This window comes from Phyllobates terribilis, unplaced genomic scaffold (genome assembly GCF_046119375.1).
Source record: "Phyllobates terribilis strain yellow unplaced genomic scaffold, ASM4611937v1 Scaffold_2__4_contigs__length_985480577, whole genome shotgun sequence".
Lineage (NCBI taxonomy): Eukaryota > Metazoa > Chordata > Amphibia > Anura > Dendrobatidae > Phyllobates > Phyllobates terribilis.
The window spans coordinates 904,804,454-904,821,330 of record NW_027362762.1 but is presented as its reverse complement, the minus strand read 5'-3'; the positions used below and the strand labels follow the sequence as shown (position 1 = coordinate 904,821,330).

The 16,877-nt window shown below is 45.2% G+C and overlaps 1 protein-coding gene across 1 annotated transcript in view; it reads left to right on the top strand.

Moving 5' to 3' along the window:
• LIPI (lipase I) overlaps nucleotides 1-16,877 on the top strand; it is an 88,337-nt gene that overhangs the window by 21,447 nt on the left and 50,013 nt on the right. Inside the window, exon 2 of the mRNA XM_073668236.1 lies at nucleotides 8,444-8,820. Within this exon, the coding sequence (XP_073524337.1) occupies nucleotides 8,444-8,820 (377 nt within the window). The remainder of the gene's footprint in view (nucleotides 1-8,443; nucleotides 8,821-16,877) is intronic.

The window sequence follows — 16,877 nt, the reverse complement described above, 5'->3', positions numbered from 1 at the left end:
TTTTTTATATATTATTTATGAACCTTATTCTATTTCTTTTTTTCAATTTTTGAGTTTATTGGATCATTTTTTTTAAACCTTTTATCTGTCTTAGGCCGGTTTCACACATCCGTATATTTCCGGTACCGGAAAAGTGGTACCGGAGATATCCGTGTCCCGTGTGTCCGTGAGTCCGTGTGTGTCACACATATGGCAACCGTATGCCGCTCGTGTGCCGCATCAGGATCACACTTACCGGCACTTGGGAATCAGTGTACAGTTAGCGCTGTTCCCAAGCGCCGGGTGCTGAACGCTGCCCTCATCGTGGTTCCCTCTGGGGCCGCTTGCTGCAGCAGCTCATTCTCCCTGGCTCCTCTGCTTATTGGTCTCATGGATTACAGTGGGGAACACTTAGAAAAGGTAAGTATAAGGATTTTTTATTTTTTTCTTATTTTTACATTCGGACACTGCGGAAGTAGACACTACTACTCTCATCATTGTCCCTACTGGGGCTGATCGCAGCGCCGGCAGGGAACCATGATGAGGGCAGCATTCAATACCCAGCGATTGGGAACAGCGCTGGTACGTGTCACACGGATGGCATTTGTGTGCGGCACGTGTTTACACAGGCCCATTGACTTGAATGGGTCTGTGTGATCCGTGCTGTCGTCCAAAAAACGGACATGTCAGAGTGTGGAGCACATGGACTCACGGTCCGTGGAAACACACTGACCCATAGATTTGAATGGGTCTGCATGTGTCAGTGTCTCCGGTACGTATGGAAACTGTCACCATAAGTACCGGACACACGGACGTGTGAAAGAGCACTTAAAAGGGATAGATCATCAGTTTAAGATCAATGTGGGTCCAGTGAACAGAGCTGAACAGCATAGCTCCATTAAGCACAGTTGATTGGTAGGGGGTGCCGGTGTTGAACCCACACTGATCTGATATCAATGACATATACTAAGGAGAGGTCATCAATATTGTAAAGCCAGAAAACGCCTTTAATCTATGGGAATTAATAGAGGGTCTTTGATTTTTATAGTCCTATATTGCTGGTCTCTCCTTGTATTCAAGCGAATATTCATTAAGCTAAATTTATTTTTTTTTTTAATTTACTGGAGTGGCTTTCATGGAATCATTTTCTGCCTTTCTTTTTTTCTTCTTATTCTTTTGACTTCTTTCGACTTTTTCATTAATCTCTCAGCTGATTTAGAGTAAATTGTCTAACTTTATATCCAACTTTTTATCGCTGATATTTTGAATATCAAAAAGGGACATTTTTCCCCACAAGCTTGTGTAATGCTTTATAGCATAACTTCAAGTATTAATAATACCGCCGTGATGTGACCAATAACTACCACCGTATACTGGACCATGGTAAATGAAAGACCAAGCAGGAGCAATCAGGGAACAAATGGTTAAATACAAAGAAGCACAGCTGACATTTTCCCTGATTCTTCAGTTTTGGAAAACTGTTGTAAGGCCACGGCCCCACAATCAGTATTTGGTCAGTATTTTTTCTCAGGAGTGGGAGCCAAAGCCAGGAGTGGGTGATAAATGCAGAATTGGTGACTTGTTTCTATTGTATCTTTTCTCTGATTGTTTCTCATCTGGTTTGGCTCCTGAGAAAAAATACTGACCGAATACTGATAGTGGGGCCGGGGCCTATGACCTATGAGCTTGAAGTGTAGGTTATTCTAAGCCACATTGACGTTTCATTGATTTGAGGCTGTGGCAAGCCCCTACCAGTAAATAGGATTATTTTGACATTTGTGCTCTAGAAAATGTTACAGATTGTAGAATATGTGCTTTGGATATATGAGAACAAAATATTGTACAAATTGTCTAAATCTGGGACCAATTCCTCAAGCCCATTCCTACATCATTGTTGGTGAAAGCCCGCTGGAATAAGATGCATTAAATTCATTAAGCATTGTGCAAAAATTTGTGATGTTTATACCCTTGTTTTCTGATATAAACACCATGATGAATTACCCCAGTACAAGTGTCACTAATTACAACCAAGAGGTGAATTTATCAAGGTTTTTTATCAATATTTTGTTGTCAAAAATTCTCAGATTTTGACATGTCAGTTTTGCACAGATATTTGTGACTTTTCGCCCTTTTGCACTTTTCTCATTCGAAAAGTGTGTTGTGAAGTGAGTGTGATTAGCTTTGCAAATAGGGTTTTAGACAGATATATGAATTTGCGATTCTTGCTGTAGAATGGGGATGGCTCGAACGAAGTGTTATATCTAAAATGTATCAGTAATAGGGCTCGCAGACATTAGGGTATAAAAAATAGTTCCGATGTTGCTCCTGAAAAGTTGGATGAGTGGAATCCGTATGATTCAACTTATGTCGTGAGTGTTATGCAAGAGTACAATTTTATTTTATATTTTTTTCCTTACCTAGCATCCGTATGACATGCATATGCAATCCGTATTCAATGCGTTTTTAACATCATCTTTTACATACTTCTATGTAATTCTCTATGTACCATAATTTAAAGCTAGTTTACAAATAAATAAAGCAATCTTATATACAGGTAGAATAGATAGAAAATAAATAGATAGATATGGGATAGATAGATAGATAGAATATATAGATATCCTGTAGACATATAAACATGTAGACGAGCCCCCTACATAAAATAAACTTGCACCCTTTAGTGCCTTTCATGTGGCACTAAAAGGTGTTTAGCCTTATTTAACCTAATAAATAAATAACAATAAAAAAATTATGTGTGGTCCCCCCTATTTTTGATAATCAGCCAAGGTAAAGCAGACAGCTGCAGGCTTATATTATCAGGCTGGAAAGGTCCCTGATTATTGGGCCCTTCCCAGCCTTTGGCAATCGGGGGAATGGTTTATTGGGTTGATGTCAGCTGTGTAATGTTAGCTGGCATCAAGCCCTGGCTTTAGTAATGAAGAGGCATCTATCAGACACCCCATTACTAACCCAATAAGTTAAAAGAACAAAAAAAAGACACCAATATTTTATTTTAAAAAAACTCCCGCGACTCTAGCCCTGTTTCACCAATCTGTTAAAAAAAAAAAACAACGAAGTACACCGAATCTGAAGTAGTCGACAAATGGGAACCTGAAAGACATAAAAAAGAGAGAGTTAAAGAAATAAAAACAAGAAACAGTCCTTCATTCACTAATTAAAAAATAATCCCCACAGCTCCGACTTAATCCATGTTGTTCCCACGACGTCCACTGATTCTGTGCTGAGAACGACGCTTCATAAGTCACTCCCGGTCATGTCTCTTGAGCGATGACATCAGTAACTGCGGTGTAGTTACTGATGTCACCACTGTTCAGAGCCGCGTGTTCTCGCGGGAGCCGGTAACTTTGATTCTGTACTGCAACCTATGGAGCATCGTTCTGGGAATGACACTTGATGGGACACTGTCAATCATGTCTCAGGAGCGATGACTTCCCTAAAAAAGAAAAAATTAAATAATAATTTCTTTCCGCCGTATCTACCTGTTAGGATTAAATACTTTATAATGTGTTATCAAATTTAACAAGTGCTTGATTTAAAGGGATTGTAATAGACAGAGATATTGCCTAGTATAAAATTCATTCCATCTTTCCCTAGAAAAGTTTGTAAGTCATACCACATGAGGGTTTAAGAGTCGATAAATACTCTGGGTAAAATCGAATAACTGTCGTCTAGACCAAATCGTTCTTTTTTTGACGAGTAGCAGTTTAGGAGGATGCAGGTGTGGCACCCCAGGGGTCCGGTTGCCACAGTGGCATTGCTTCCCTCACAAGAGGTGATGCCATGCCTGGAAGCAAGCAGGGGTCCCCTAGTCAGGTATACTAGCATGCAACACTTTCCTGGTTCCAGACCAGCAAGGGGAGCTCCTCCCCTTGACAACTGGAATCTGGAGGCGGGGTTAGTTAGTGAGAGGAGTGGAAGTCAGGACAGCGAAGAGGAAAGACCTGGGGAGTGGAGCTGCACGGCAGCTTACCCCAGAGAGGAGCGTAGAAGAACCGGAGTCCGAGGCTGTGGGGCACTGAATGCCCAGCAGCAAAAACCGGAGGGCAAAAGACTGCAGGTCTCCTGGCCCCATCAGACGCCCGGAGGCTCAGCAGCACATAGGGCCCAGCACCACCACATAGGAGCGACGCTCCAGGAAGGCCCGAGCTGTCTGCCATACGGGTGAGCACAAAGACGTTTTACTCAGGGAAGAGGGCCGCAGCACAGCTATAAGCAGCAGGGCCAAAGAGATTTGAGCAAAGGGAAGGCCTACAACTTCACCTGGCGAGGTGGATTCCCAACTTGCTTCCAGGCCGTCCAGACCTCTGCTACCAGCTAGTACCCGTGCCCCAGTCTGCCCAATAACCGCAAGTAAAGATTAGAGGAAACCGCCATTAAGTTGTGGACTGGTCATTATCTGCGCCATCTCCTGCACTACACTGCACAGCAACATCTATAACATCACCACTTCCTGCCCTGGAGCTAAGCTCTGCCTGTGGAGAGCTGAACCAACTCTTCTGCGTCATCATCAGCTCCAGAGGATCTGCAGCGCAGCGGCGGCTCCATATAGCCGCATACCACAGGTGCCGTCACGAACATTAAACTATAAGAACTATAATCCTCTTTTATTGACCGCCTTGGGTCACGGACCGGGTCACTGCCACTGTGACATCTCCTGCACCGACCGGCCCTGCACTGAGTACCCCACGGCCCAGGGGGCGCGTCACAGGAATAGGTAAGATGATTCATTTAGTTTCTCTTCCTGGTGGAAACATTGCAATAAAATACAATTGCTATTGGTGTCACACACTGTTTTGTTGTATTGCCTGCTGTCCCCTATGTCCCAAATTGTGATAACTTGTAAAAGGAGTGATTCTAGTAAAGGCACTTAGGAAATAAAAATAGAGGATTTCTCCATTTTAAAATTAAAAACAGTTCACAAAAGGACATGAATTCAAAAAACATCACAGAAAAGAAACAGGCCTTATCAACACCAGGTCAGATTACCAAAGCACAAGCAGGATGCTGCATACCCCCATGATAAAGGCGGGGGCAGCACAGGTGCAAAATACTGGTGCGACAGCCACCCCCTCCATGAATTGGCAGATATGCGAGTGGCTGTGTAGTATTATAAATGCACACAGATGGGGCTTGCATAGGATGCCAGTCACACAGATAGGTGTGATGCACAGTGATGCAACCAACACTTGGGTTCACTTGGTTGGGTGAATTGGGGCATCTGTCTTGTGGGGTGCACGTATATAGTGCTGGACAGCCCGCTTGATTTAAAATGATGGGTGTCATTAGTAGGCTGTAAGCCAGACACTGTGCTTCAGTATTTTGCACCTTTTGCATCCTGCTTGTGCTTTGGTAATCTGACCTGGTGTTGGTAAGGCCTGTTTCTTTTCTGTGATGTTTTTTGACTACTTCATTTTAGACAGCAAGTATGATTCCCACATTCATAACGGCCAGATTCTCTGAAACTTTTTGATGTCTCATCATATGGATTATCACTCGCCGCCCTGTCGTGTCCCCTGCTCTGGCTCCCGCATCTCAGTCTCGGCATGCGCCGCACTGCTTCCCTGGCGGCTTGCTTAGGGCAGCTGCATGCCCACTCCCGGTCTCTTATAGAGACAGCGTGTGTAATCCTTTGTGTCCCCAGCCAATAGCTGGGAGGCACTTAGTACGTAAGGCACCTCCACCTGTAGGGAGGTGCCTAAGCAACATTTGAGTGTTGCAGTCTGATAGCTGCAAGCCCGTTGTCAGGTGCCTGAGCCTGCATCTGATCTAGTACATGTTCCAGTCTGATCTGTATCTGTACTTTGAACCTGAAACTGCACCTGCGGTACCTGAACCTGAAGCCACTCCGGCGGTACGTGATCCAGAAACTGCACCTGTGGTACCTGACCCTGAAATCGCTTCTGCGGCACATTAACCAATATCTGTGCTTACTATCCTGTCCCATCTTTACTAGCACTAAAATCCATTCCACCATTACCCGGTCCCACCTTGGACTCTGAGTCTGTGTCTTCTGTCTTGACCCTTGGGGCCAGCTACCGCGGTACCGGGATCTGTCCTGGAGTAGCACCTGGTGTCTACCTGTGGCCCAAGTCTAACCACACCATCAGGGGCTCTAGTGAAAACCCAGGTGATCCCCTAGTTACGTCCCCCCAGACTCTCCCCGGCCCATGGCGCAGTGGGTCCACGATCTACATGTGTTACAATTATGCTGTTCTTCTGGGATGGTGTTTGGGTATTTTCCGGAGAAAAACAGCTGCATTTTGGTAGTTATTGTCTGAGAATCTTAAAACAACTGTTTGGCCTTTTGATTAGAAGCACCATGATCCACCTCTAGGACCCAGGAGGCCCAAAAGTTTAAAACATAATATACTGCTCAAAAAAATAAAGGGAACACTTAAACAGCAGAATATAACTCCAAGTAAATCAAACTTCTGTGAAATCAAACTGTCCACTTAGGAAGCAACACTGATTGACAATCAATTTCACATGCTGTTGTGCAAATGGAATAGACAATAGATGGAAATTATTGGCAATTATCAAGACACACTCAATAAAGGAGTGGTTCTGCTGGTGGGGACAACAGACCACATCTCAGTACCAATGCTTTCTGGCTGATGTTTTGGTCACTTTTGAATGTTGGTTGTGCTTTCACACTCGTGGTAGCATGAAACGGACTCTACAACCCACAGAAGTTGCTCAGGTAGTGCAGCTCATCCAGGATGGCACATCAATGCGAGCTGTGGCAAGAAGGTTTTCTGTGTCTGTCAGCGTACTGTCCAGAGGCTGGAGGTGCTACCAGGAGACAGGCCAGTACACCAGGAGACGTGGAGGGGGGGCGTAGGAGGGCAAAAACCCAGCAGCAGGACCTCTACCTCTGCCTTTGTGCAAGGAGGAAGAGGAGGAGCACTGCCAGAGCCCTGCAAAATGACCTCCAGCAGGCCACAAATGTGCATGTGTCTGCACAAACGGTTAGAAACCGACTCCATGAGGGTGGTATGAGGGCCCAACGTCCACAGATGGGGGTTGTGCTCACAGCCTAACACTGTGCAGGATGCTTGGCACTTGATACAGAACACCAGGATTGGTAAAGTCGCCTCTGGCGCCCTGTGCTCTTCACAGATGAAAGCAGATTCACACTGAGCACATGTGACAGACGTGACAGAGTCTGGAGACACCGTGGAGAGCAATCTGCTGCCTGCAACATCCTTCAGCATGACCGATTTGGCAGTGGGTCAGTAATGGTGTGGGGTGGCATTTCTTTGGAGGGCCGGACAGCCCTCCATGTGCTCACCAGAGGTAGCCTGACTGCCATTAGGTACCGAGATGAGATCCACAGACCCGTTGTGAGACCATATGCTGGTGTGGTTGGCCCTGGGTTCCTCCTAATGCAGGACAATGCCAGACCTCATGTGGCTGGTGTGTGTCAGCAGTTCCTGCAAGATGAAGGCATTGAAGCTATGGACTGGCCCGCCCGTTCCCCAGACCTGAATCCGATTGAGCACATCTGGGACATCATGTCTCGCTCCATCCACCAACGTCACGTTGCACCACAGACTGTCCAGGAGTCGGCGGATGCTTTAGTCCAGGTCTGGGAGGAGATCCCACAGGAGTCCATCCGCAACCTCATCAGGAGCATGCCTATGCGTTGTAGGGAGGTCATACAGGCACGTGGAGGCCACACACAATACTGAGCCTCATTTTGACTTGTTTTAAGGACATTACATCAAAGTTGGATCAGCCTGTAGTGTGTTTTTCCACTTTAATTTTGGGGTTGACTCCAAATCCAGGCCTCCATTGGTTAATAAATTTGATTTCCATTGATGTTTTTTGTGTGATTTTGTTGTCAGCACATTCAACTTTGTACAGAACAAAGTATTCAATGAGAATATTTCATTCATTCAGATCTAGGATGTGTTATTTGAGTGTTCCCTTATTTTTTTGAGCTGTGTATATTTAACAATCCTCCATTCCTCCACAGCTCCTCTTGCAGCTTTAGAATGGATTAATGAGCAGGTGCTAGTTAGTGACTTCGTCAGCTGTACCCACTCTATCCATTCACACAGCCTGTGCGTAAACTTCTACTTCTTTGTCCCTAATTGCAATGGGAGTGATTCTTGTCACAGCTACTGTTACACGTGACCTTCTTTACCATTCGATTATGACTTGAAATAGTAAGAGATGAGTGGTGCAAGATGACTGGCTCTGAAAAAAGAAAAGATTTTATGATACTCTGTCAGGAGATGTGTATGCTTTTATTGATTATGATGTAAATTGTATGCTTTAGTAGCATGTTGTCAACATCTCTCAGGGGAGAAAAAGGGAACCCCTATATATATATTGACTTGTCCTGCCAAAGTTGGCAGGTTTTGCCATCTTTGCTATGATGTGCATGTCTTGTAAATTTCTGGGGCAGCCTTCTTATCTCCTCTCAATCTTGATTTTTCAGATTCTGAAGAAACATGCCATGAATTCACAGACCTTGACATTCATGACGCCGTCATTGGGACTGATCTACATGTGCAATTGTTGTTATACACCAGAGACAATGCAAACTGTTCAGCAGACCTCAACAAGGAGAATACCACGGCATTCAACTATTTGGATGTTTCGAGAAAGACCATTTTTATTACCCATGGGTACAGGCCGACTGGGTCTCCTCCTGTGTGGTTAGATGAAATTGTACAAAAGCTGCTCTCCATCGGTGATTTCAATATAATCTTAGTTGACTGGAACCGAGGTGCCACAACACTGATCTATCACAATGCTGCTGGAAAAACCAAGAAAGTTGCTGATATATTGAAAAACCTCATTGATCAAATGTTGGTAAGAAAATGTGCTGCTTTATAGTGCTGACATCTTGTAGTATGCCTCTGATAATGCGGCTGGAGTAAATCACCGCCTTTTAACACCTTGCTTTATTTAAAAAGAACCGGCCACCAGATGAAAAGTGGCCAACATTTGCTCGTATTTTAATCCTTCTGTTCCCCTGACTGTTCCATTTTTTTTTTATTTGCTCTACATTTCCAGATATATAGGCCTTTTGTATTTGGTGCTAATTTTTATAGTACTTTCCAAAGAGATGTGGCTTGCAGAATTCTTTGGAGGTGTGTATTTAGGCTGCTCTGCATAATTATCCTGTAAGCCACGTCCCCTTGGTAAAAACCATAACAAGTAGTACTAAATAAAAAGGCAAATGTAAAAACGCAAAAAAATACACATTACTCAGGAGAGCTGCAGGAATAAATTAAAAGTAAAAACGGGAAACTTTTGACCTGGCGACAAGTCCTCTTTAAGTATGAAATGATTTTCTAATACAATTCCTTATATATCATTATAGTATCTGGAGTTCAGTTTTCCTGATGCAAAGCTCTAGATTCCCAGCATACCCATAGATATAAGCTTAACCTGCTACCCACAAACACCACTATGGGGAACTTGGGGGCATTTAGTTGACACATGGAATTGAATGGCGTTTGCCCACCATAAAGCCTCATTCACAGATGCATGTTCCACTTACATGTTGTATCCATTTTTTTCATGGATAGATCGTGCACCCATTCTAATCTATGGGGCTATTCACCTGTCCGTGTTTTTTTTCACGGACCGTGCATCCATGCAAAACTCACAGAGACATGTTCGTATTTCTCCAGTATCACGGAAGACAAGGGCCAACACAAGTCTATGGGTCTGTGAAAAAGACGTCCAGCACACGGATGACATCCGTGTTCCATCTTTGTGCTGTCCATATTTAGCATTGTAAAGTATAGGAAAAGCTTTGTTATTTATTAATTTGTTTACCCATCCATGAAAAACACTGATGGTAAAAAAGGACACACGGACAAAACACTGATGACAAACTGATCCAAAATACTGATTCAGGTACTATTTTTCACGTACGTGTTTAAACACTGATGTATGAATGGGGCCTAACAACTAGTGATGAGCGAGCAAACTTGCAAGTACTCACCCGAGCATCTCAGTACTTGAGATGCTCGGAGTTCGCCGAGTACTTGCAAGATGCTCGGGCGGATGCTTGGGTCCCCTCCCTGAATGTTTGGCGCTCTTTAGAGCGACAATCAACATGCAGGGATTGCCTGCCACTCACTGTAATGCCGCAGCCATGTTGGTTGTGGCATTACAGTGATTGGCTGGCCGCACAGCGTCATCAGGTCTATATCAGACAGTGTAGGGAGAGCTTCTGCGGCGTCAGGGAGAGATTTGGTTGTGTATTAGGTCGTGTAGGGAGAAAACAAGTACATTACACATATCCATCTCAACAAACAGTCCTTCTGAGGACTAATCCATCTGCAGAGATATCAGGCAGGCAGTGTATATAGGCAGGCAGGCAGTGTATATAGCAGACTGCAGTGCATATAGCGCAAGAGGCTGCATTCCAGTTCTGTATGCTGCTGCTGTTACATATTTCTAGAACTAGGCCCAGGTCTCAGGGGCCAGGAATAATTTTTTTTGGATCTTAATCCTCATTATTTGCTTAAAAAGCAATCCAGAGAACACCGTTTTTTCTGTGCCATTTGCTTGTTGACACTGCAGAATACAGCCAGGTCCTTTCCATATTACAGTGCTAAAAATCCAGCTATTTAAAACTGTGGTTTGTCCGTTACACGGATCACATATAATTGCGCTGAAATTACTGCCATTTTTGGACTCCATTCTAATTTTTTTTCAGTGTGTCAGCTAAGTTTTTGACACCAGTTTTCTGTTCAAAATAGTTACCTACAGGCCAGGTATTTAAAACTGTGGTTTGTCCGTCATACGGATCACATATACGTTTTCTGAAAATTCTGCCATTTCTGGCCTCCATGCTAATTTTTTTTCAGTGTGTCAGCAAAGTTTTTGACACCGGTTTGCTGTTCAAAATAGTTACCTACAGGCCGGGTATTTAAAACTGTGGTTTCTCCGTCACATGGATTACATATAACTTCGCTCCAAATTCAGTCATTTGCAGTGAGCGTGGAAAATATGGAAAATATTGTCCTCCATTTAAAATGGGCAAGGCTCGTGACAAGGGATGGGGAACTGGACGTGATGGTGCATGCAGAGGCCGAGGCCGTGGCCAAGCTGAAATTGTGCCACCCACATCTTTTCGCCCGACCTTCCTGTCCCAATTCCTAAGAGACCACAGCACACCACTATTGTACCCAGAGCAGTGTCAAAAGGTTGTTGGTTGGATAGCAGATAATGCTTCCAGTCACTTTGCCACCACCACCACCACCCTGTCTTCCACACGGTCAAGTCTCAGTAGCCGTGAGTCTGGACTGCATATTCCTCACCCTGATCCTCCTTCCTCCCACCATGCCGAGTGCCCGGAGACAACTGATCCCACACTTGGACTCTCCGAAGAGCTGTTCACTTTTCCATTTATAGATTTGGGCCTCTCGCCCGGTCCACTTGAAGCGGGGCAAGAGGAGATCGCATGTAGCGATGCCCAAATATTTGTGCAGCCACGGTCACACGAAGGCGACGGTGGGAAAGTGTCACAAGAGGTGGACGATGATGAGACACAATTGCCAGAAAGTCAGGAGGAGGACCAGGGTGCGGAAGTGGAAAACGAGGTGGTGGATGATATAGTAACTGACCCAACCTGTCAGGAGGACATGCAGAGCGAGGACAGCAGCACACAGGGGGGGGGAGGCAGAGTACCCCAACAGGCAGGAAGAAGCAGTGTGTGGCCGCAGACAGAAGGCAGGCAACCATTTCCCGTAACAACAACACGAAGGAAGTTGCCAGTACAACACGAAGGAAGTTCCCGAGTCTGGTTGTTTTTTAAAGACTCTGCCGATAACCCCAAAAAGGCCATTTGCACCACCTGCCAGGCCAGCATCAGCAGGGGTGGCAAAACTACCAGCCTGACCACCATCAGCATGATCAGGTACATGGCAGCAAAGCACCCGACTTTGTGGGCCGAACCCCAGGGTCCAGGAACAATGTCTGCAGGTGGCATAATGGCTTCTTCCGCTGTTGTACATTCAAGCCAATCCCCTGTCCATGGTGCATGCGAAGATGCCTCCTGCCCTCCACCTATCGTTGCACACTCTCAAGTAGCAGCATCAGGAAGCACATCCACGTCCTTGTCCCAGCGCAGTGTTCAGTTGTCCATACCCCTCCTTGGAACGCCAACGCCCCACAGGCGACACTACTACTACCTGCACAACTGTCATACCGTCTGTTCAGCGTGGATGACCTGAGGACAGAGAGGAGGAGGAGGGGAGCATGATCAGTCGTCCTATTGGTGAGGACACGGAAGTCTTGCCTGTTAGCAGTCTGGCACGCATGGCTGAGCTTATGTTACGCTGCCTTTCCCATGACCCTCGCGTTCTCAAAATTTTGGGTGACAGTCATTACTGGTTGGTGACACTTCTAGACCCACGCTACGAGGAGAACTTTCTATCTAATATTCCTGAGGTGCACAGGTCTACAAAAATGGGGCAGTACCAGAAGGCCCTTGTTATGGAACTATTAAAAAAATTCCCATCTGAAATCGCTGGCGGCAGAGGTCACAGTTCGTTGGATAACCAAGGAGTACAGGTGAGAGAGACACAATTCCAATCCAGCAGAGGCAGGGGAACACTGTCAAAGTTCTGGGAGAATTTTCTCAGCCCCTCCCATCGCACAGGCCCTGAGGCGCAGGGTACTCTCACAAGGAGTGCAAAGTTTGGGAAGATGCTGAGGGAGTATCTTGACGACCGTACCAAAGTCCTCTGGGATTCATCTGTGCCTTATAATTATTGGGTATCCAAGCTGGATATGTGGAATGAACTGGCTCTCTACTCTTTGGAGGTCCTGGCCTGCCCTGCCACTAGCGTTTTATCAGAGCGGGTTTTTAGTGCCGCTGGTGGAATTATAAGTGATAAGCGCATCCGCCTGTCAACTGAAAATCCTGACAGGCTGACTCTTATAAAAATGAACAAGGGCTGGATTGGGCCAGACTTCTCAACACCACCGAATTATAGCAGCGTAGCATAAACTCAAATCCAGTGTCTTTTTTTGGGAGGTGTATTCCCATGCACCTTTTCACACCCACACATGGGTATACGCTTCTGTGGCGCCCCTGAGGGTTCAGTCGCCACAGGAGTACTACACCTCAGATTGAGGTGTGGTATCTCCTCTTCCAGGTAAGGATGGAGCATCTCACAGGACCCCACTTCACCACTCAACACTACACCACTCCTGTCCTGTAGGGGGTCTAAATGCACCAGGGTGCTGCCCCGGCCCGGGATAGAGGAGATGGGAGGAACCAAAGATAGGGGGAACCATGTAGTGGGTGAGAGTGGAGGACACACTTTTAGGAAGCACTTATTGATTCATATTTAATCCACGGCCATCTTAAGTTCAAGGTCTTTTGATTGTGGTCTTCTGTCAGGGTCCAGCAAGAGTCTGCAGCTGGCTGAAGATACATGGTCCTCATACTCTGGCCTTGAGACGAGGAGCGGGTCAGAGTTAACCACTGTCTCTACCCGGTCAAGGTCCTGTCCTAAGAAGGCCTTGGAGGGGAGCAGAGGAGATAGGCTCCACAGGCAAAAGGATACCAGGGGGATACGGACGGAGCAGAGTCGCCACCTGTATTCTTTACTCTGGCCTACCCAGAGGGATTCCTGCTGCAAAAGGGGTGACCGGCCCCCGATATCTGACTGTGTACTTCACGTCACTGTTGGAAAGGCCCGGCGGCTTAGTGGATCCCAGGGAGGGACACAAGCGGGAAGAGAAGGAGACGGAGAAGGAGAGGAACACACTGACGGGGTCTTGACAAGTGCTCCTGATCTACCTGGGAAGTGCTGAACCCCCTTCCCGGTGGCCGCAGTACGCCGTGTGTAGCAGAGAGAAGCTTTGCGGCTGAAAATTCATCTAAAGTGAGTAATGACCCGGATGATTTCATTCACCGCCTCTGCTTGTTTATTCCTGCGCGGCACTGCACCCACCATACCTCCTAACAGTTCTCCAACTACTGCCCTGAGGCCTACTCCGCCTGTGGGGAGTAGCACCAACCGAGCTGCCCAAAACACCGGCCTCAGAGGACTGTTGCAGCGCTGGTGGCCTTCACCAGAAACCACAGGTGGCGTAGTCAAGCAAACCACTCATCCTAAAAGAAGCCCATTATTTTCATGTGACAGCCCTGGGCACGGAACGGGTTGAGGCCACGACTGCATCCCCCGCAACACCTACACTGACCCAGCTCCGAGTAACCCCACCGCTCAGGGAGGGCGTCACACTTCCTGATTTGGCTATTTGCTCTTGTCCTCCTCCTTCTCCTCATCCTCATCCTCCACCACCATATCACCAGGGTGACGGTGGTCCGTGATGCAACACCCACATAATTTTTTTAAAGGGTGTTTATGATGCCCGTAAAAAAAATTTTATACAGTATGTTCATGTATACCCCCCAGGGGTAAATGTTTGTCAGCCCATACACTTAGGGTATGGACATTAGAAGTATAGGAGACCCGCTCCTTTCTAATGGGAACATTTTTTATGAGGCCCTCCTCCACGTCTCTTCCAAAGGGCATTGGAGTGCCTCCAAATTTTTGTCAACCCTTGCATTCACTGCATAGGCAAACACAATGGGAGACCCACTTCCTAATAATGGGAACATTGTTTTGAGGAGGCCCTCTGACCTCCACGTCTCTTCCAAGGGGCATTGGAGTGCCTCCAAATTTTTGGCAACCCTTGCATTCACTGCATAGGCAAACACAATGGGAGACCTACTTCCTAATAATGGGAACATTGTTTTCAGGAGGTCCTCCTCTAAGTCTCTTCAAAGAGGTATTGGGGTGCGTCCAAATTTTGGGCAGCCCTGCCACTCACCTCATACGCAATAACCATATAGGAGACCCACTCTTTAGTAATGGGAACAATAAAGCATAGCCGGCTGATGGCTCTCTAAGAACAGTGACTGCCGACTGCTGGCTCTTTAAGAATAGTAAAGGCCGTCTGATGGCCATATAAAAATAGGCTTTGTGACTTTCAGAGTCCCTCCTTCATAAATGAAACACGATGTGGCTGATGGTATCTCACACACCACATGGCCAGATAAGGTTGTAAAATGTTAAAATGACATTTCCCGGTGAATGCATTTGTCACTGTTGAAAGCAATGCAAAAGTGCAAAAACGCATCAAAAACGCTAAGTGTGAACATAGCCCAAGGTTTGGAGGAGTATTTTTGTTTTTGTTTATTTATTTTGCTTTATATACAAGTCATTACCCTGGAAAGGATGTTTCTTAACATATTTCCCATGAAAATCCATTTTGGTTTAGTTTTTGTATGTTTTATTATTAGTCCGTAAAAGTGGCATAATACCTCTGACAAATTGTTCACAGCAGTGATCTGGGAGTCAGAAATGCTTCCAGGGGTCTTCCCCATGCTGTTCCCATGTCATTTGAGCACTGTTCCCATCTATTTGGGCAATTTTTAGGCCCTCTGCAGACCGCCGGGGGGAGCCGCCTGAAAAATGCTTGAGTTTCCCATAGACTTACATTGGGCTCGTTGTTCGGGTCGAGCACCCGAGTATTCCAATGTGCTCGACCCAAGCAACGAGTACCCGAGTATTTTAGTGCTCGCTCATCACTACTAACAACGTAGCACCTATCCACAGCACAGCAATATCCACATTGAAGGAAAAAGCCAAGACTCCATCCAATTCAAAAGCTTCAGCCTCTCTTCAGTAAATTCACAGGTCGAGCTATGAAGACAAAAAATAACTAACGCGTTTAAAACTATATATTCTACCAAAACCATGAAATATGTGAGCCGATGATCGACAAAATGATCCTTCCCAATCAGTGCCCAGTGTTTCCAGCAATCAAATTCTAACATGTTCATTTGCTATTAATTACACCTTTTGTAAATACATAAGAATGATCCTTTGCCGTCAACACATCCCTTTGTGTAGACAGGAAGTACAGCCGACAATGTAAGGGCATCACATGACTGATGGTGCAAACCCTTAAGAACACTCACGATAGTTTCATCATGTAAATATTATTAAATGAGTGTTGATTGACTTTTTATATCATTGGTCGCATTCATTGCAGACAATTTATCTTCCTATGTTAAAGGAACCTGTGCTTTAGTTATTTCAGAGCATGGTTTCTCAGGATAAAAAGGCCAACATTTCTGCCACCTTCTCGTGACACTGTTTTCCTAATTCCACAAGACTCAAGACCTAGGATAACGTCAGAAACAGGTTTCTTCAGATAGGCTCTGTTATAATTTTTTGTTCAGTCCAATGTAATCATTATAGTTTGGGTTCCCACCATAATTGCATCATCTAGTTCTTGGCTGACAGCACCTTGACTCATTGTGTCTTCTATGATTACGTGATTCTCGTATTACGCAAGAGACCAGGACTTGTTCTCAACAGAGTTTCCTTGTCCAAGTATTTGAGGAGTTTTGCTCTGTCTGCTCTCACCTTGCTGTCATCAGGTATTTTTAGCCCAGGGAATGTTGTAAACTTTTCATTCAGATGTTTCTGAAATATATATTTTACATTTTCTTTCTGTACATAGGTTAGCGGGGACTATAGGGACTTAAAAGGGGGACTGGTAGGACTAATAGAAAAAAAAAGTAAATCTTCTATTTTATCCTATTCATCACATAAAAAAAATATAAAATGAGTATATTTGGCTTTGCAGTGCCTGCAATAGAAGGAACTAACATACCGTGTTCTTTACCCTGCGCAGTGAATACCATTAATATAAAATTTTAAATGCTAAAACTATTGTTATTGGCCACCCCCCAAAAAAATGAAGAACAAATTAAAAACAAGCATTCAAAGTAATATTCCCCCCAAAATGGTGCCAATTAAAATATTCTACTCATAATGCAAAAAAATAAAATAAAAAACAAGCCCTCACCTTACTCAACT